We start from the raw sequence: 21,439 nt of genomic DNA, 5'->3' as shown, positions 1-21,439 counted from the left end.
CTTAATGGGCACGCACCTGAGATGTGATAATAGCCAAACTGGTGATTAGGAACACGCAAGTAAGCATTGCATTCACACAAGTTGATCTTCACAATGAGAAAAATAATTCCTCACATCAGTAAATGGCTGTTTGGAGGTTGTTTTCTCAGTTTTTCACCAAGGTGATGAGCGTCCCCCGCAAACACCGGGCTCATTAGTCTAATCCTGAGTGTATTCTGCCTAGCAGGAATTCATAAAAACACAAACAATGTGTGCATGCATGCTAACAGCCTTCTGTCGGGGAGCTGCTCCCACACCGTTTTATCTCCTAATGAGCCCTGATCAGCCTTTTTCACGTTCTGTACACTGAAGGAAAGGAAAGTGTCACACAGACACAGCACTCAGACCTTTTACTTCCGTAAAAAGCATGAACACAATAATGGCAAAGTCCTGCATTCATACGTCAAGCAACAGTAAATCATTATTAGCAGAAAAAGGTCCTCTGTTTGTGATATATTTTTAGATTAACTCCCTGAACCCCAACAAGACTTATCACTGCGCTGTTTTTTGCTCTTTTTACATTTTATACATTAACCGCAATGTATGTAATAAATAAGTCCTGCACCTCTATGGAATCCGCACAATCATGGAAACAACTCAGAAATGTGTTCTGTGCAGAATTATGTGTAGTTATGACATTAATCATACAAAAAGAAAGTTGTATTTCTCTAATATATATTTATATTTTGAATTTATATAAACACACAACACAACACAACACAACACAACACAACACAGTGCCCACAAGTGTCATGAATATTAGGAAAAAAATGGGTCTCCACATTGGTACATATTGAAATATCTGCATTTTTACAGCCTGTCCTCTCTTCTCTGCTCTGTGTAAACCAATATTCAGTGAACATTTTTCGTTGTCTTTGATTGTCGTCTCAGCAGAATCAATCATTATAAATAACACATGTAGAATGAAGTAATATTAAACAGAAATATCAAAATTTTAAGCTTAGCTTTGGTTACTTATTCGAACTGTAACTTTATAATATAAAATGTATAATATAATGTAATCTATAATCCGTTCAAGGACTGTTAGAAATTTTGAATTTCAACGATAATACCAGTTTTTACAGTTTCTTTCTATGATAAACGGTGTATCTTTGGCAATCCTACAAAGAAAACATGTTATTCAGCGTTGTTTCTTCTTTATATACCACTATGTTTCATCTAGTTGGTCACAAGGTTCATTTGTAAGACTGTAAGAAGATTTATAGTCTGAAGAGAATAGAAAAAACAAATCTCTGAACATTATTTGTATTATTAATCAAATATTTGCTTCTTAGTGAAATATTAATTATTTCCACAGTGAGCCTCAAACAAATGACTGAAAGTATATACACATAAGCACATAAACTTAAAATACTCTAGAAAAGTTACTCCCCACTGCTGCACAGCTGTCTGCTCTGCGGCTAAAGTTTGGAAGCATTAAAAGTGATATTAATGCGCATGCAGTTGATGCTTAGAGCTCCTCGCAGTTATTAGCTGAGCATCTGATGCTATCATCATCATCAAGGCTTTCGTTGCATTATTAACGAGATGATGATGGAGGATGGAATTAACGCTGTGATTACGAGCCGAGGAAATGGAGTCGTTTTCAGCTCATAAATAGATAGATACTCTTCTACATTTCTGCAACGAGCCTCTACATCTGTTAATTTTATTAGCTGTAGCCAGCTGTCTTTATATCATTCTTCTTCAGAGGAAAAAATGAGTGTTTTCAGTATTAAAAAATGACTTTTCTTTTTAATTCCAAAAAACTGTCTCCCCAGTTCAGTGGCGATGTTTTGAAACTTAACTTTGTAGAGTTTCAAAGCATTATGAGTGATTGAGGAGGAGATTTTTTTAGCTATTTAGGGACCATTTCTGAACTTTTATTAACCAAAGCTGAGCGCTTCAATAGAAACAACTGACGGATAACAAGCGTGAGGCAACTTCACTCGTAGTTCCTTTTGTTTATCTCGACTGCAGTTTGAGAAGAGGCAGAAGTTTCAAAGGAGTTCCTCCATAAATAAAAAAGTTAATCCCTCTTGGCACGATCAGAAAGATACACAGTGCGGTTCCAAAAATGTTTTAATGAGGTAATAATTTAAGTTTTTATCAGATTGTTTTCGTGTCGCTGCATGGCAGACGACTAAAGTTAATTCATTTCACTGCAAAAAAATAAATAAATAAAAGCAATATATTTAAAAGCAACCTGCCTGCTGGTTCATAATGAACAGGAATCACAGCTGATTTTGAGCTTATTATCTCAAAGAATTGAATCCACAAAGAAGCTGCCAGCCTCTAATTTATGTGTTTGTCGTTTGTTTACGCAGGTTAATTTTGCTGTGCAGGCGCACGTCAGACAGAACAACAACTCACAAACAATACTTTTTCTTTCAGTGATACATTTTTTGTGCAGCTGTGAAATTCCTGTTGCAGGCTGTCTGGCTCAGCTGTAGCTAATAATAAGAACCAGAACTGTGCAGAAGTGTTTTTTTTTAGTTATGTGTCCTCTGACTGTGTCAAATATTAGAATTCATCTCATTATTTTTTTAGAGCGCATTAAGGAAGAGGTAAAAAGGGCTGTGGTGAGCTTTTCCTTATTTCACTGTGTCTTTCAATGCAACCCGGGTTTGTGTAGTTTTAGTTATTGTGGCTCGGTTGAAACTTCAAACAGAATAATAATGTTTTTATTTCAGGAACCCCTGATTCACAAGTAAGTAAATGTCCCAGGTTTTTCTCCCTATAAAAATAATATTACTTAATTCATAATTGGAGCGCTTTTATGACTCAGATCTGCATTAAACTCTCCTGGTTGGATCATTAGTCGAAGCCCAACAACTGCACATTAAATTACAGAAATCTATTAACATTTAGGATTTTTTTGGTATTACAGAAACATTATTCCTAACTGCATTTAGCTAAAAAAAAAGTCTCATCTCAGGATAAGCTTTTACACAACCATCACAATCCTATATTAGTGTTATTGCTAAACAATTATTGTGAAATGTATCAATATCACAGTGGGGCTAGTGCAATATCGTTGTTAAAAAGGAAAATATTTGTCAAATTAACATGCTGACTGAAGTATTATAGTTCTGGAAAGATATCCCAAAAATATTTGCTTGGTAAAGATCGTTACATTATAAAAACAAAAACAAACAAAAGAAGAAGTCACATCTCTTAAAACAAAAACCAGGTCTGACCCTCTCCCTACTCTTACCCAGTAGCAGGCATGTGGGTTTTTAGAGGTTAAACATATTGTTTTCAATCACCCAAAGGATTAGTAAAATCTGTTTTATTTAGATTTTAGACGATGTCCCAACTTTTTGGTAATTGTAGAAACTTCAGAGATGTTTTTAATGGTGCATTTTTCCCAAAAACATCAAATCACTGAGTTTATAATTGTGTTATATGTGCAGCCAGCAGCATAGAAGATTACGGTGCTAAGAAAAAAAAACCCAATATGAACTCTTTACAACACTGAATACAAAAATGTAAATGCGAAACACAAAAAACAGAATGTGATAATTTGCTAGTCCTTTGTGACATAGACTTCACAAACATGAAGCAATATATTTTATGTTCAAACTGATAAACTTTTAATTTTTAATTATAAACTCAGGCTACAGGTATTTGATGCAATCTGTTATTATTCATATTTCACACAGCGTCCCAACTTTTTTGGATCAGGGTTGTCAAGCATTTAACTTTTGTCCACAAATTTGACAAAGACACATTTAAAATTTCCTATCACTCTGAGTGATGCCTCTAACTGTTTTCTCTTGGTAACAACAGCCAAGGTTCATGGCTAGTGTAGAATTTAGCCCCCTGTTGCCATGACAAAATGATGGATTTAGCAGTTGGGGTCATAAAACAAACCTACATGGTTGATACATTATCTAAGTTACACTGAGGATAAAATCTAAATGTTAATACATAATAGAGGAAAAAAAGACCTCTGGAACCAGCAGCTTCTTCCACTTCACATTTCTATATTCTATTTTTCGACTGCAGGAAATTGAGTGCTCTGTCGATGAGATTTTGTCATGCCAGTGAGTGTTACGACACATCTACTACACCCTGCGCCTCCTCGTCTGAAATCAATTTATTCAACTGACAATCACGGAGACTTCCACTGTTGACCTACATGTCACTGTGACCCACTTGCCTCTGCATGTGGCTCGTCCAAGATCTCAGCCAAGTTCAAACCTGAAGCGAGCACTGCACCGTATACAGACCTGCTCCACTCTGTAGGAAGCTGTGTCTGCAGGCAAACATACACTTTCTGAAGCAAACAAACCAACAGTCACAGCACAGTGATTGACACGGCGTGAACAAGTGTGGGAGCTGTACGGACAAATTCCATCCTCCACACTCCTCAAATTACTACTTCCCTCTGCTGTCTATGTTCAGTGCAGAAACACACTAACAGCTCTGCTGTGGCAGCAACGGAGACAGGAAAGATGACTGCAGACCGTTCTTGAATCACAGCGGCACGGCTGGTCTTACACAGCAGAATATAACTCTACACACGTAAATGAACCCCATCATCCTACTGCCGGGATTGATACACATTTTCTTTAAAAGATTGCCTTAAATATACTGTTCATCTTAGAAAGAAACTGTAAAAACAGGAATTTTCATCAAAATTTGAACTTTACGACAGTTTTGAACAGATTGATTGGTTCTGTTTGAAAAAGTAACCAAAACAAAGCTTAAAATTATGATTTTTTCTTTCAAAACCATTTTTTTCTACATGTCAAATTTAAAATGTTGCCAAAAACAAACCATCAGGAATATATAGATACTGTTAAAAACATTAAATTTGGGTCCTCAGTGAAAACTGTGAAGCTATGATTGATTCTACTGACACGAACGGCCACATGACAAATATTCACTGAATAGCTGTTTACACAGACCAGAGAGGAGAGGACAGGACAGGTTGCAAGTAGAGGTTGTAAAAATGAATATAGTTCAATATGTATAGCATTTTTTAAATCCAATAATCACAACTCTTTAATGATGTACGTTATCATTACTGTGTTATACTGCACATAAAACATTTTTGAGTTGTTAACACTTCCAGCCATGATTGTGCTGACTTCATAGAGCTGCAGGACTTACATATTGTATATATTACAGGGACATAGAGCAAAAAGAAACCTTAAACATATTGGGGTTTAGATAATATTCATAAGCCAGTTTATTCATCTCTTGTTCACACAAATATTTGGTTTTTACTATCCCTCCCTCGCTATGTTGACCAGCTTTTTGGAACATTCAAAGCTCTAAAATGAAACACAAGGGAAGAAAATAAATAATTTACATGATAAGTGACCTCTCTTTTACTCAGTGGAAGCATCTGCGGTCGCTTCTATTCAAATATTTCCTTTAATTTGTTCCCCGTTTGTATGTACAGTTTGACTTCTTCAGCTCAGGAGGCGACAGATCACCTGAATCGAGAGTCTCTTCGGTATCTGTTTTACACTACAGAGACTTGGTGTCCCATGAAAGACTCTGCTGTTGATATAACCTGAATTAATGTTGAGCCCCTCCAGCAGAAAGGAAGGCGGAGGAGGAGAAGGAGGAGGTGGAGGCGGAAGCAGATACGTATAAAGGTCCAGGGGGGAAAAAAATGCTTACTCCTCAACCCCACTGGAGGTGTAATCAGCCGGCTCGTCAGTGAGAGCGGGAGACCAAAAGAACCTTCGATGAACAACCGTGACACCGTCTCCTAAACGGGGGAGGGGCTGATGGGATATACATCAAAGTCCGCTCTGTAATTGGGACTGTATCCAGTGAAGGCAGACGTGGCGGTGTGATTAAACGATTAAATGTCGCGTCAGCAAAACATGCGAACGCCACAGAAGTCTCTTTCTTCTGAGGTTTCTTCTACAACTTATACTTTGTCATTTTTTATTCTACAAAAAGAACTTTACCAACTTTAACACTGTTTTTGGCCCAGAAGCTTGTTGTTTTGGCAATCCCCGGGCCTCTGTAATTAATAACCTAAGTAACCAATATGTTTCTAATCTGGAGCGGGCGGGGGTGAGCTCACGGCATACAGAAAGCGATTATGGCAAAATACAAGTAACAGTTTGATCATTCCACTCTCCCACCACGGAGGACACGCTCATTAATCACGTCTAAAGAGCTGAGTAATGTAGCCGGCCTCGTAGGTCTGTGGAGCCAGAGGAAAGAAAAGCAAAGAAATTGGGTTTTATTGCAATGTTTCCTGCCAGCCGCCTCTTTGCATTCGCCCTCAACGATGGAGAAGGCGGCGGCTGCTGCTGCTGCAACGGCGGCGCGGCTCATAATCTTTCTCCTGATATTGTGCCAAAAGGTATCATCCATTTATCATAGTTTAACCTTTTCGGATCCTTCACAGGTCTCTGCGGGGCCAAATAAGGAAAGTGCTCCACGGGCTACAGCTTACCGAGCAGGAAAGGTTAAAACACGGAGAGGCATGAAATCACCATTCAGCTCATGACACATGTCTCAAGAAATTTCCCTCCACTTCCTTTATGTTGCAAATGTATGACTTCACCAGTGATTCCCTAACCACAGAATGCCAAAAGGCAGCGAGTGTGAGATTACCCCGTCGAGAGAATGCTTATCGAGAGGCAGCGCCCCCCTCCTCTCCCCTTCCCACTCTTCATCCATAATTGCTTTCCAGGCCTGCATTGGAAAGAGCCCGAAGCTGTGTTATGTTTGGCGGGAGCAGAATGCATTGGAGATAAGTTGAAATCCAAGACTATGCCCCAATTGGGACCACTGTGGCATAACGAAACCACTATTCTCTTCCCTTCAGTTGAAACGGAGCATTTTTAGTATTCTAACAAGGTCTGTGCATAAAAATAGTGGTTATCTGGCGCTAATGTTACGTGCAGTCCACGTTGTAATTTAAAACTCCAAATTGTTAAAAGCACAAAAAACAGACCTCACACACACAAGTTCATGCACATACACACACGGACCTGCAGACTTTACAAACACTTAGTTTGCAGAAAATGACTGCAGAGTCCTTGGCCATAACGGCCCTAATTGGGGAGTTTTCTCTCTTGCTATCCAGCTGGCTGATTGCAAAGCAAAATCCTAATGAACGGTGAAAAATGACTTTGTTGCTCGGAGAAAAGCGCAGAAGATGTGGCTGTCTGAGATGAAATATTAAACATCTCACTTCTCCAGCTGTCACTAAAGCTGTGGTTGGGAGAGGGATGCCTTGTCACGTCTCCTTGGCACAGATGGCTCCGTTCTCCTTGGCTCATGCCTTCAAGCAGAGTGGATCTAGTCAGAGCCCAGATATGTCGAAAACCGACTCTGTCCAGAGTTTGTGCGGAAAAAGCGGCTTTGTAAACTCCTTCAGTCATCTCAGAGGGATTGTCTGCAGCTGCACAACAGCTTCTGGCTTCGGTGGGTAGGCGAGTTGGTTCACCACTTTAATCCAGACTGTAATATCTCAACAACTGTCATATGGATTTCCATGAAATTTAAGACAAACATTGATTGTCCCCAGAGGAGGAATCATGTAAACAATGGTGAACATCTGACTTGTTATTTCACACCATCAGCAGGTTAAAGCACAAAATTTGATTCAAACATTCATGGTTTCCAGAGGATGAAACATCATGACTTTGATGATCCGCTCGCCTTTCCTGTAGTACCATCATGAGGTCAAGACTTATAACCAACAGAGGAAAAAACACAGTGCTGCACTGGATCAAAGAAATAATGATGGTAAGGCTGGAGTAAAAAATGAAGGGTGAAAAAATCAAGGATGGATAAAAATAGCGATAGCTGCACTTCTTAGTTTTGACGAGGCTCCTCACCAGACCCTGAGTTGAAACATGTTGATCATCTAGGCTTTAAAAATTGATTTTTATTCCCAATCAGAGTGCCTCAGACACTTAAACTGCCAGTTAACACAAAACTAAGACGGTCATTGCTTTTTCATCCATCCTTGTATCAATAACTATTGGATCGATTACCATCAAAATGTGACATTTATGTTCCTCTCTGGATGAATTTTAATGACTTTGGTGATTCCATGACCTTTCGCCAAGCACATCCATCAGGTTAAACTTTAAGAGATTATCATCAACCTAAGGCTGTATTCATACGAGATTAGGCGATGCAGCAAAAACACCAGTTCTGCACCCAAAAGATGCAGGAGGATGCGGCAAAAAGTCAAATCAATCAAAACAATCTTAATGTCTAACATCACGCTGTGGTGGCCAATTATGTAACAAGTATACCTCCGTGCCTCTATCACTGCAATGCAACAGGGACCCAAACATAAAAAACTATCAGATATTAGCACAATAACCAGGGTTGAAATGATACATCGATCTGTATCAAAATATCGATGAAACGACCCGATATCATCAATGCACTAAGAAAGTATCATGTTTATTTATACACCTTTATTTATAATTTCCCACTTTTTTGTATTGTTTTGATTCCAAAAATACTTTTTTTTGTCTGCAAGAGCTCAATAATAATATTTGTCTAATAATTGTCAAATCATATTTTAGTTGCTTTTGTTGGGTTGACATATATGGAACTTTGATGAATACAATTAGATTGACTTCTTCAAATATTGTATTATTGTCCAAAGAATTAATATAATATCAATACGATCATGATAAAACTTACACACTAATGCAGTAAACTAATATGATGAACATGGTCCAAACTAGCTGTTAAACATGACCAACAGCTTCGTCACTGTGGGAAAAGAAGACAGGGTATAAAAAGATGACATATCTGGTTCTGCGTCATTGACTTTGATCCTTTTTTTGCTGTCCATCATGAGTCAAACAGTATAATAATACCATACTAGATCTGTGCAGAGCTTTTTCAAGAAGTCCCTTTTGTCTCATTTTCTAAGAAGCCAAAGGTTTGGCTGTTAAATCACATGAAAACATCTCATGTCTTGTTAGATGGGGGAAAGTCAGCCTAGTTCATCTCTTCCCTCAGTGACATCAGGGCAGCCCTCATGTTTGATAAGACTCCTCATCTGCACGGAAATCTCCCGCATTATTTCGCCTCAACCTGTCTCGCAAGATATCTGCATGATACTGGTGTCAGAGAGGCACTCAGAGGGAGATGGTTACACCGCCTCGTCCTCCCATCTCCACAGAGAGACAGGCGAGAGAGCTTTCCTGTCCTCCTCCTCCTCCTCCTCACTGAGAAAATAAAGCGGAGGATACTGGGAGAAGAAAGGAAACCCCTTGGGATTCAACTCTCTATCTTTCGTTCTCGGTTTCTGCCTCCTTCACTCTCTTGTCTCATTCTCTCAGGCTGAACCTTTCCTGGGTCCTATATTCTCTTTTATCATCCTCTTCGTCCTTACCCTTTCCTGGTTTTGTCCTCTTCTCTCATTCTCTTTGCCTTTACTCTTCAAGAGTTTCTTTCCCTTTTCATCTCCTTCCAAAGTTTCTTTCTCTGCTTCCTTATCTCGTCCCTCCTCCTCCTACAGTCTTCACAGCATGTCCAGACCAACCAATGCTGCTGCATAAGTAGAAATAAATTACCCTTCATTCTGACCCATATTGAACATGTTGCATTGAAAATACTTGGTACACAAGATTTAAATCGATTTCAGATGCATAAATATGGTCTGTAACATCCAAGAAAAACCATCTTGACATTTCAGTTTGTAACCCAGCAAGGAGGAAAAACATGAATTCTCAATGTTCTTGCAAATGTTTTAGTGTCTTGGTCAAAAGTCCGCCGAAAACTTGTGGGCTTCAAAATGTTTTCTGGGTTGTGATGAGTTTAATACTCTGGTGGAAGATAAAGTGAAACGGTCAAAGGCTGACTGGCACTGCACCCTGCGCGCCTGCCAGCTGATATCTTGGAAAGATCAATATGGCAAAGAGGTCAGCAAGCAAAGATGAAGAAGACAAATGTTCGTGTCAGAGGATTTTTTTCCAAACACCAATCATTCAGCAGTGCAGGAGAACAAATGCGAGGCAAGGCCAATAACTTTTTCCCTTCTCGATATGTGCAGAGAAAGCTTGTCCAGTGTCTCACAGAAGTGAATGCAAAGTATCTGCATTGTGCACTTCCACATGCCGTTGTAGCAGACTGCATTCGAATCATAAAGTATTGATTACAGCTTGCGGTGGCAGAATGTGAAAGGTGACATAATAGCAGGTTTGAAGAAGCATAAATGATGTTCAGTGGAGCCGTGGCCCTAATTGATGTCCCTTGTCACCAAAATGTCAATAAGTTTATTGCCAAGAGAAAAAATAAATTGGTGGTTTACTTATGATGCCGTGCTGCTCCAGTCAGACGAGGAAAATCAATTCTCATCCAAAGCTGGGTTTACTGACGCATTACAGACAAATCCTCATCAAATCAAAACGTACACTGTCACTGAATATCGGCATGTCAGGCAGCAAGGAAAAAAAGATGCTGCCACGTGCACCGTCAGCTGTCTTAAAATATGAATGACTCGTTTCATATTTATTTGTGCGTCGCTCGACTTCTGAGAGAACTGCAAGACTTTGCTGTGCAATAGTTCTGATTGCAAGACCAAAATCTGAAACAGCCTCTGGCATATTGACCGTAACTCAGGACAAATATTAACTGGAATGTAATGTTCTCTCCCACACCGGGTCCATCCTGCTTATAAACAGAGAAAACATGAAGATTTTACACAGTTACATAAAAATTCTGTTTTGTGTTTTTTATGGCTCGTATTGGTTATAATAAAAATCTAAATTACTGAGATGTGGGGACGACATCTGCACAACACACAGCTCTACATTAAAGCCTTCCATCGGGGACGTTACGGCCCCATAACGTCTGCATGGCGGTCACTGGAGCTGATCGCTGCCACTCTAATCAACGCGACTATCCCCACCGGGCACGCCGCGTAACGTCTCAGCAGCGTCCCAGCCACGGCTCTCCGCTCTGCAGCGCTGTCAATCCGTAGCGCTTCTATTTTTGACGCGAACCGCTGCTAAACCGCATGAAGCTCAACAGAGCAGATTGCACCAGACAGGAAATCAGACACAGAATCAACGTAATACAATTCCTCCCCGTTTCAAAATAAAACACAATACGCAGTTAATGAAGCCTATCACAACTTCACATCAACATTACGTCATGACCAGGGGGCAACAAGTCAGCAATCAATCAATCAATCAATCAATCAATCAATCAATCAATCAATCAATCAATCAATCAATCAATCAAAGGGTCTCACAGGGTCGGCGACATGGACGACAAGAGACTGTTGGAGTGGAGCAGAATACAATCATTTATGACATGACACATCCTTTTTATAAGGGCAATGGACGAAAGGACAAAGCAAATTGAGGATAGATGGCCAGATCAACAGTTCTTCCATGTCGGAGAAGCAAAGTAAGCGGTTTGTTGTTGTTTTTGTTGCTTTATATACACAGTTTATTGCGGCATCTTGCGGTCTCGCGTACGTTCAGGATTATCGCGTGATCACATGTGAATACGGCTGGCTCGCTACACTGGCGTTAAGTGCCCGTAACGCCCGGAAATCCTGTGTAAATGCAACTTGAGTACAACAAACAGCAGCTTAGAAGTATAATACGCATGTATATATTTTAGTAAATGTAGGTCTGGATCTTAAGTTATCAGAGGAACAAGAGTTAGCAGCAGCTCGGCTCGCAGACTCTTCACTTACATGTGAAGCAGCTGTTGAGAAACACCGATTTTAAATGTTAAACTGCTTTGTTCAGTTTTTTACTGGTTTTAATCACAAGGTCTATTTGTTTTGCAGAGGAGGAGACCTCTGCGGATAATTCAAAAGATGAACACGAGGAATCATAAACAGGAGAAACTGCAATGACGACAATGTTCTGTCTTTGGTTACTGTTTTGATTAAGAGTCCCCTAGCAGCTGAAAAAAACACAATGCACATTAAAACCATCTAAACCAAATTATCCAGAGGTGAAAAGATAAATGCATGTGAAATGTTTGTCATTACACTTGACACGGTACCCCAGAGGGCCGGACACAGACATGGACTGCTGATGTTCATGCGTTTTCTGTTTATATTGCATATCGAAGGCGTGCACACACGTCATTGTTTTCACAGTGATTAATGTCAAACTGCCTGGGCCGTGCAGACACAGAAAGCATCTCTGACCTTCACAGCTACTTGGCTTACCCACACCTAATAAAGTTTTAAGCTTCAGATGTAACAGGCGACCCGGTTTGTTAGGGGTTAAAGCGCCGGCCATGAACCACAACATCTCCGGTTAGCATCCAGCTGGGGACCTTTAATGCATGTCATTTCCTGTCTCTATCTGCCCTCATTACCTGTCATCGCTCTACTGTCTCTGTAAGATAGAACATTTATAAAAGCATCCTGACTTTCAAGATATAACATACAAACAGTTTAAAGTATAGGAGCAGTGAGGAGAGTAAAGGGCAACACTCTAAATATAATGAATGTCTGCAACAGAGTTTCAGTAATAATTGTAATGCTCCCTTTTGTTTCCACGTCATCTGGATAAAATTGAAAACTGTGGATTAGGATGCAATGTGTTTAATAGTCTGGCTGCTTGTGTTGCTGCCCTTAAGTGACATCACCAAATCCCCTGAGTGCAGATTTAGAAGGATGCCTTATCTGAGTAAATGAGGGCAAAAACTCAGATGGAAAAAATGCCATATATAGATTTTTTCCCCCCCCTAAAAATGTTCCTTACAAAAATGCAAAAATGTTGCATGACTACGTGCACCAGCTATGTTGTATACAAAGGAATTGTGAATCTCTTCATACATCATGAGCATTTCCTTTCAGAGACGAACGACTCAAAAAGGAAACTTAAGTGGACAGACAGAAGAGCAGCATTTCTCCTGAGAAAATGTAGCTTTCCACACTTGTTGGTTTTCTGCACCAAAGAGATTTCTTTTAATGAATAATAGTCCCACCTTCTGTTGCCAACCTGCATCACTTTGTCACAAGATTAAGTGACTCTTCAGAGCCCCTGGTGTTTAATTTAGCAAAAGTTCATTCCCCAACCAGGCTACTCTTTCTGACATTCACGAACAATGTGTTTACTTTCAAAGCTGTCCAGCTGATCCATGTTCATGCTGACTATTCATCTCATCCGCACAGCAACAGCCTCTACTAACGCTGTCAAATTACTCATATGCAAATCCACCTGTGACATAATCTGATGATTGAAAGCATGTTTTCAGCAGCCAACATGTCACTTTCTTGAAAGAGAGATGGCAGCACTAATTAGCCCTGTTATTCAAAGTGTCACCAGTCCTGCCACAGATGGATTACTGGACTGGGCTCCCGAAAACAGGCCCCAGGTCCAAGTGAGTGTTAACATTTCATGGTGGAAAGTCAATCAAACAACTACAAAGCCTACAGAGAGGAGCAATATGAGAAGAAAAGAGATGCAAGAGACACAAAATGACGACATTGATGCAAAGAACTACAAAGAAATGCAAAAAAAAATACAAAGAGTTACGAAACAACTGCAGGACACAAGAAGAAAAGAGATGCAGGAGACGCAAAATGACGACAGCAATGCAAAGAACTACTAAGAAATGCAAAGCAACTCCTGGAAGACGCAAAACGACTCTAAAAGAGACATGAAAGGACAAGGAAGAGGCAAACCAGGCAAAAGAAATGAGAAAATTGACCAGTGAAGGCCACTGCTATTGCAATGTCAACTATATTCCCTTAAAACTTCCCATAAAGGCACACTGCCACTAACTCTTAGTTAGCTAGCTACCTGTAACTGTCATCCATACAATAATAGGTTTAACCGTCACACATCTTACGTTTAATGGATCGCTACTGAGACAAAGAGAAACAAAATGACTACAGAGATGTAAAACAAGTACAAGCAAATGCAAAACGACTCCAGACAGACTGCACACACACACAAGTTTACTACAAAGTAGAGCCAGACAGATAAAGCAGTTGGCCGATATCAGCCTATACATTTTATGCCTATACGGAATACATTTTTCAAATATGCACCATAATTACAATTATTGTATTTATTTATTTTAACAGGATGTAATATAACACTTTTGTAATTCAAAAATGATGTTAAAACAGTCGAGTGTGCAGCAACATAACTGCAGCAGCTCTCAACAATGTCATTTCTATATTGCTTTTCAACACAAGGGACAAGACCTCAAGTCACTGTGGTAAAATTACAATGTTAAAGCTGTCTCACTCACGTCTCACGCACCAAATCTGTGAAACAAATGACATCAACATCTTGTGAGACGTCAGTGAGCATGGGGAATGGCCTAAATACACTCCAGTCACAATGGTCTTCGCCCTTATCACTCTAAACTTTAAACATTTCAATAAGCACCAAACCAATTTGCAGATTATTGCAGATCTATGACTAGAACAACTTGACACACAGTGCTGAGCTACATCTCAAATTAATCCTCAGCTTCCAGATGATATCCACAATTTCTATGTGGCATATAGTGCTGACCTACTATCTCCCCCTAAAATCCTCTACTCCCCACCTAAAAAGGCAAAAATGGGTCTCTGGTGGGTCTCTAAGGGTTGATGTATAGATATATGAATATATCAGGCAATATATGTACATCTGTATTTTTTATATCGGCATTGGAATCCGACTATTAAACAGAGCCACAAAACTACAACTGGATGAAAACTGTTTTTTTCTGAAAGCACATTGTCTTATAATCTGACTTTGGCCAAAACTTTCCACTTCTCTAATTCTTAAAAAAATATCAGATCCAATGGTTGTGGAATTGTTGCATCCATCATGTGGCTCAGTGGTGCAGACCGCTACACAAACCGCCCAACAGCCCATCAACCAAATTGCCTGCTGAGAAGCACGCCGACTTGTATGTTTGCCTTAAAAAAGGAGAAGAAAAAAAGGCTTTACAAGGTGATTAAGTCTGCTTTACTTGCAGCTCCTTCGCTCCCTAGTACTCACATTGATTGTTTTCTCCTGGCCTGGTAAATAGATGGAAGTCAATACACCCCCCTGCTGTGACGTCAGGGTTCACCTAGCTGCAGGTCTCATGGGCTTACCAATTAGAGCGTAAGAATGCAGCCAAGGATTTCATTTGTAGCCTAAGCTGTTATTAGTAACGACAGGTGGGTATTGAGTGTGGCGCAACACTGTGCTGGAGAAAATTGTGATAAATGACAAGAGGGGTGAGGCCCGCTCTCTAAAGAGCTGTGCAGATAGATGACTGCTGGTCATTAGACAGGAAGAAGGTGTGTGTGTGTGTGTGTGTGTGTGTGTGTGTGTGTGTGTGGAGGAGGAAGTGAAGATGCACAAATGGGTTTCTAAAGCTGGCTTCACTTTGGTGCCCACTCTGCAGCACATTAGTCTCGTGCATTATGGGAGACGCACACAAACACATCTGTTTACCTTATGGTCGATGATGCCACTGTATCCCTGGAGGACCGGGGGGTGAGGCTTGGCCACCCTGACCGAGGCTTCAGTGGGCCGCCGCAGCTGCTCATTCTGCCGGATGCGCGTGTCGTTAGTGTCCCTGGAAGCGCCGGTGAAGCTGCCGTTGTACACGAGGAACAAGCTGGCGCACAGGAGGAGCACGAGGAGCACGGCTATCCCATGGCGCTGCAACAAACACAAAACAGATGCTGACTAATGAGTCCTGTTGCACCGGACTCAAACTCAGGCTGCACCTTTAGGCTCTAACGCCAGATGAGAGGCAGCCTGCGCCACCATCATCATCCTCAGCTGTTTGTCAATACAATCCCTAACTTCCTGGAAGTTAAGTCATGTGCGACTAAAACTTTTTTTAAAACAGCTATTATCCACTTAATTTAAGGGCACAGGTAGAATCATCAATGCCACGTTGTTAAATCATCATATTTACTTAGTTTGCATGCATGCGTTTTAATGCACAGGTGCGTTCAGGAGCACGGCTGCACGGTCATTTACAGCTAATCCATAAAGAAAAAGTTCATATCTTGACCTTGTGAGTGAAAAGCTGCTTCCACCTTACAGATCGATATTGAATGCATAAGATAAGCAGCGCATGGTACTTTTTGTTTGTTTTGTTTCGTCTGCCTCTATTCCGCAACATGCATAATACAAGAAATATTAAAGAGAGACAAATGCATGCACTTTCTTTTAGATTTATGCATCTGCATTAAACACAGGGAAAGCAAACAGCCAGCGCGGTGCTCCCCGCTGTTGTGTTTATTACTAGAAAAAAGCTGAAGCTTAGTGCAGAACAGAGCGCACAGCTGGGTGTCCATTGTTCAGATCCTAATCTTTTGATCCGTCAGAGTGCACACAGCAGCGTTATGACGAATGGAGCGCACTTCACTGAACAATGCTGGATGTTAAAAAAAAAAAAGAAAAAGAAACGTAGGACAAACAGTTGCCTGCAGAAACCTTTACCATAGGTGTCTTCATTTTGTCTTATCGCTGCAGCTCAGAGCGTCTGGCTCCACTTTCTCTCATCGTCCAGCGGCATCTGCTCTCATCCCGGATCCACTCCGGTCTGTCCGCGCCGTGCCGTGCCGTTCCGTGCCAGCCTGCCTGCCCGCCGCTGCCTGTCTGTCTTTAGACCGGAGCCCAGGCGCAATTCATACTGTGGAGACCGAGGCGACAGATGTTCACTATTGTACCTCTGCTGGGTCTTAAAGCCCCCCGAGTTCACGGGGCTGAGTAGTGTAGGCGCAGCGCAGTTAATTAAAGAGACTACCTGCAAGAGGGCGATAAGGCCGTTTTGTTTAATGGTTATTTCCTGTTGAGCAGTATTTGATGGAAATCTCTGCTCGGATTACTCAGGAGTACAGTGAACCCACGCCATGTCATCTCCTGACGTCTGCTGCATAAAACATAGGAGGTGGATTATGAATGCAGAAGTTAAACAGCAGTGATTGTATCGTGGAGAGCCACCAAACACGACCAGAGTCTCTGTTAATCAGGTGGAAGGTCACCGAGTACTGTACATGTGAAGTAGGCCTACTTTTTTGACACATAGTTTTTATTGAAAGTATTTTAAAAGTCATGTTTTTACAAATATATAGGCTCAAACTATAGAGAAATAAAGGTACTGAGAAAAATAAACTCAACTCAAGAAAGAGAATTTAAGGTATGAATAATTTGCGTACAGATTTCGACACACAGCAGAGGGTCGGTCACATTCAATAAAACATTTCTTAACTTCCATGCCTTCATTACCTAAAATAGTGATAAAACTCTAAACTACTTTATTTTAGTATTTCCATTGAATGTAACTTTGCTTACTCGTACTACATTTTAGAGGTAAATATTGTACTTTTCACTCCACTATAGTAAGCTGACAGCTTTAGGCCTATTATGTATTTAATTAATTAGGCCTACATTGACAGCATTAACATGCAGCTTAAATAAATGCAGCAATAATAATAATCTAATAATATATTTGGAACATATATAACAATCTGAGTAGGTCCATTCTGCACAACGAGTACTTTTACTTTTTGATGCTGATACTTTTGTACTTTTAATGAAGTAAGTTTAGAATGCAGAACTTAATTCACTTAGTACTGAAGTAAGGGATCTGAATACTTCTTCCAGCACTGATACACACGCATAGAAACAAGCACACAGTAAGGTTTGCTCGTTTTAAGAAAATGCTCGAGTATAAAAGAAGGTCTTTAGTCTGGTTTGTTGGATCCAGTCTGAGCTCAGCAGGCAAACTGTTCATAAATACTGAATACCATCTCACTGGACTTTGAAAGTGCTCGAGGCTCATGGAGGAGATTTCCACTTTGTGACCGGAGAGATCTGCTGTTGTTATAAACTGACAGACAGTCTGAGATGCACTGTGGAGCTGGACCAGCAAGTGCTTTGTAAACTTGAAGAGGGGATTTTTAAATTGAATGCTGAAAACACGAAGTAACCAATGAAGTTATGTGGTCTGAACTTTTTGTCCTGAGTGTGCGGCTGAATTGTGGACAAGTCTTACTCTTAGATTGATTTGTATTGTCCTCCTATAACTTTTGCTAAGAAAATACTAACTTCTCCATATATATATATATATATATATATATATATATATATATGTGTGTGTGTGTGTCTGTGTGTGTTTATTATATAGCATATATATATATATATGTGTGTGTGTGTGTGTGTGTGTGTGTGTATATATTATATATATATATGTGTGTGTGTGTGTGTGTGTGTGTGTGTGTCTGTGTGTCTGTGTCTGTGTGTGTGTGTGTGTGTGTGTGTATTTATAGCAATAAATCTATAGCAATATATATGTGTGTGTATATATGTATTTATAGCAAGAAATGTGCCACACCGAAACAACAAATTCCCACTTCTTAAACACTTTAAAATGTGCAGCTTCAAACTCTCAGTGTGAAGAACTGAAACTGAGGAGTTTAATGTTTTAAACAGGAGCAACAGCAGTTTTGCATAAATATTAATAAACTTTACATAAGCTGCAGAATACTTTTCAAAACAAAGTTCAAAGGGCTTCACAGATCAGCAGAGGGAGAAAAATACCAAAACAGAAACACGGCAGGAACATGCACACAGACACACAGAGGGGAAATCCCAAAAACGGTTTGTGTTGAAATGAATATTGAATATATACACAAAAGTCATTAAAAAAAATATGCATACTTTTTGTCATTAAGTCAATATATTCATTTCACATTACACTGACAACAAAGTCTTGACAGCATTGACAAATCAAAGTAATTATGTATATGTATATGTTCAATTGTTTATCTTCCAAATTATGGCAAAATGGTCCCAGAGTCCACTACAGTGGATATGCTGTAAAATTTTAAATAAAAAAATTATTTAAAAAACATAAATTGGACGACACATTTTTTCTTTGGTTACCAGGAGGATATATTTTTGCTGAACCCTGACTTTAATAAGTTAAGTGAATGCAGAAACAGAAACATGAAATAATTAGTAAGAAAAAGAGTTTGTTCTGGTGTTGCACCCTCACAGAGAGGGTCAGATGCCTTCATTTGTTCTGGATTAACTTAAAGCACTCTGTGCTGCCCGATGCGCTCCTGATGGGATTTGACTTTGAGGTGTTTGCTACGTCCAGTGCAGGACGTGAAAGGTCGTCAATGAAATGTTAAAAATGATGATTCTAAAATCGACCAGCGCAGCTATAAGCAGGAGAAATACAGTTACGTCTTGCAGATTTAGTTTGAAGTCGTGTTCGTGCAGTCTGCACTAAATGTAGAGAGGAGAGGGAATTCTGACTCAGACAGCAGTAAGGAGACGTCTTAAATCTTAAAAAGAGATGAAAAGTATATAAAATATAAAAGCATTTTTCACCTTAACCAGGTCAGAAATGGATGAAAAGATGGATTCTGGGGGAAGGTTTTCTGGTTCATATGAAGAAATAAGAACGAAAGAAATAAGTTGGTTTACAAAAGCAGCAGCAAAAATTTAACTGAAGGTATTTGCAAAAGTACCAATTAAGACAGCACAGCACACATCGATAATGCAATCAGTGTTATCTTGTATCAAATGCCTGCAGTGATGGAGATGTTGTATCATCAAACTCTGCAGCTCCTCTCAGCTCCACAGTGTTTCAGTGTCTTTTAGCTCGTTGTTTTGGTTTTATAGCCCCCAACTTTCTATTGTGATCATCACTCTTATCAGCTCAACAGCCATTTTTGGGTGAAAAAGCTGTTAAAACCTACTTAAGATCCACAGTCGTGAACCTGCTCAGCATCACAGCAGACTGGAGACAACCTGGTAAAGGAAGCTCTAGCACAGAGCCAGATACAGTGATCTCTCTGGATTTAGTTGAGAGCAAAACAGAGCTAAACGGTGCATTTTAGACTTATAGTGATCAGGGGGTGGAGAGAAGAGTTTTATCTATGTTCCCAGGGTTCTGTGCTCCCAAGGTCCATATGTCTCCAAACGATCAGTATCCTGTTTATATGACACATTAAGGAGACTCCTAAAAGGATTTCAGTTTCTCTGCAGTGTTTTCCCCTTTGGTCAAATGTTCTATTCCTTGAAACCTATGGCCTTACATTTCACACAGTTTTCTTGACTTCAGGCTTTTATGCCTCCTTAGTGGCTTAATAGATTTTAACCATTCAAACTGCAAGTGAAATATCTTTGTCCAGCAACAGGATACCGGAACTGAAAAGTGAAGCCAATGCTGAAGTGCTGTAAACCTGCATTATTTGTAATGGCCAGTAGAGGGCGACTCCTCTGGCTGCAAAAAAAGAGGTTGGATTGTTTCAATTTCTCAGCTGATTCATCACCTCAGTTAACATTCTCATGATGAGTTTATGATCTTAAATGACTCGTTCCAACTCTTCTTTAATATACCATGATGTTTATTTTGTAAATTATGATCCCACCCAACCCGTAAAATAGATGATAAAGCAGGGTGTGCTTCAGGGTGGGGCTACATTGTGATTGTAGCCCCACCCTGGTCGCTACCATGGCGATGATGTCTTCAGATTCTCAGTCTGATCCACTCCTTACCACTACATCCTCTCGTCCAAATATGGTCACTTCTGGCTGAATCAAGTTGCAGATTAGTTCAACATAATGTAATTTTACAGTCGTTTTAAGTCAAATACTAATATTGATACTGATACCTGAGCTTTAGGTACCAAATAAGCTTTATGTCTCACTGTGTGGAAGTGACTCGGATCATTCTTTTATGAAAAAAAAACGTACTCAATTGTTGTTTATTAAAACAATAAATCATGCTCCAGAAAATTGGAAGAATAATCTTCACACTTCACAGGAATAACAATTCAAGTGTTGACTTTTAAATACAGTATATACATTGTACAAAACGTAAACAGGAATTACAATTCCTGTATATAATGCATAGAGTATATAAAGACATAGTTAAATCGATTGTTCCCATTGTATCGATACCTGACAGTGTTGCTCAGAGATGGGTTTTTTGGGGACAATAAAGGAGCCCTGTGGAATTAGCTGTTTCAATAAAAGGATGGAATATCTACAGATGTATCCTTTAAATTGTTTATGTAATCTCCAGGAATCTCCTCCACACATCAGTCCATTACACAATGAACAGTTATACATACGTAACAACGCATTAAATCTGGAGTTGAGCTGCTGCATGTTTCATTTTTTCCCATTTTCCAGTTATTGTGTTTAATCTGCTTATGAACAACAACAACAAAAAAGCAGGTTCTCATGGGAGATGCAAGAGAGACTTCCCAGAAGCAATAATCCACATCAGTGTCGCCATCAGAGTCAGGGGGGAATAATGCGAGATAGCACAGTGTAAGGTTGGCAAGCTCAACAACAACAACAATAACAACAACAGAAAGAAAAGGCCGTCTTTGAAGTGTGCACTTACTGAAGGCCAGCGAGGATCTCTGAGTTTTAATCTGCATATAAAGGAAATCTAGTAAATAGGCAATAAAAGGAACTTTCAGAGGTAA

General features: G+C 39.8%; 1 protein-coding gene across 1 annotated transcript in view; it reads right to left on the bottom strand.

Moving 5' to 3' along the window:
* st6galnac5a (ST6 (alpha-N-acetyl-neuraminyl-2,3-beta-galactosyl-1,3)-N-acetylgalactosaminide alpha-2,6-sialyltransferase 5a) overlaps positions 1-16,501 on the bottom strand; it is a 61,122-nt gene extending 44,621 nt beyond the window's left edge. Inside the window, exons 1-2 of the mRNA XM_059344678.1 lie at positions 16,425-16,501; positions 15,423-15,632 (exon numbers count right to left, since the gene is read on the bottom strand). Of these exons, the coding sequence (XP_059200661.1) occupies positions 15,423-15,632; positions 16,425-16,439 (225 nt within the window). The 5' untranslated portion in view covers positions 16,440-16,501. The remainder of the gene's footprint in view (positions 1-15,422; positions 15,633-16,424) is intronic.
* Between the last annotated feature and the right edge of the window lie 4,938 nt (positions 16,502-21,439).

Source organism: Centropristis striata, chromosome 11, assembly GCF_030273125.1.
Source record: "Centropristis striata isolate RG_2023a ecotype Rhode Island chromosome 11, C.striata_1.0, whole genome shotgun sequence".
NCBI classification, from domain to species: Eukaryota; Metazoa; Chordata; class Actinopteri; order Perciformes; family Serranidae; genus Centropristis; species Centropristis striata.
This window is presented reverse-complemented; position numbering and strand designations above follow the sequence as displayed.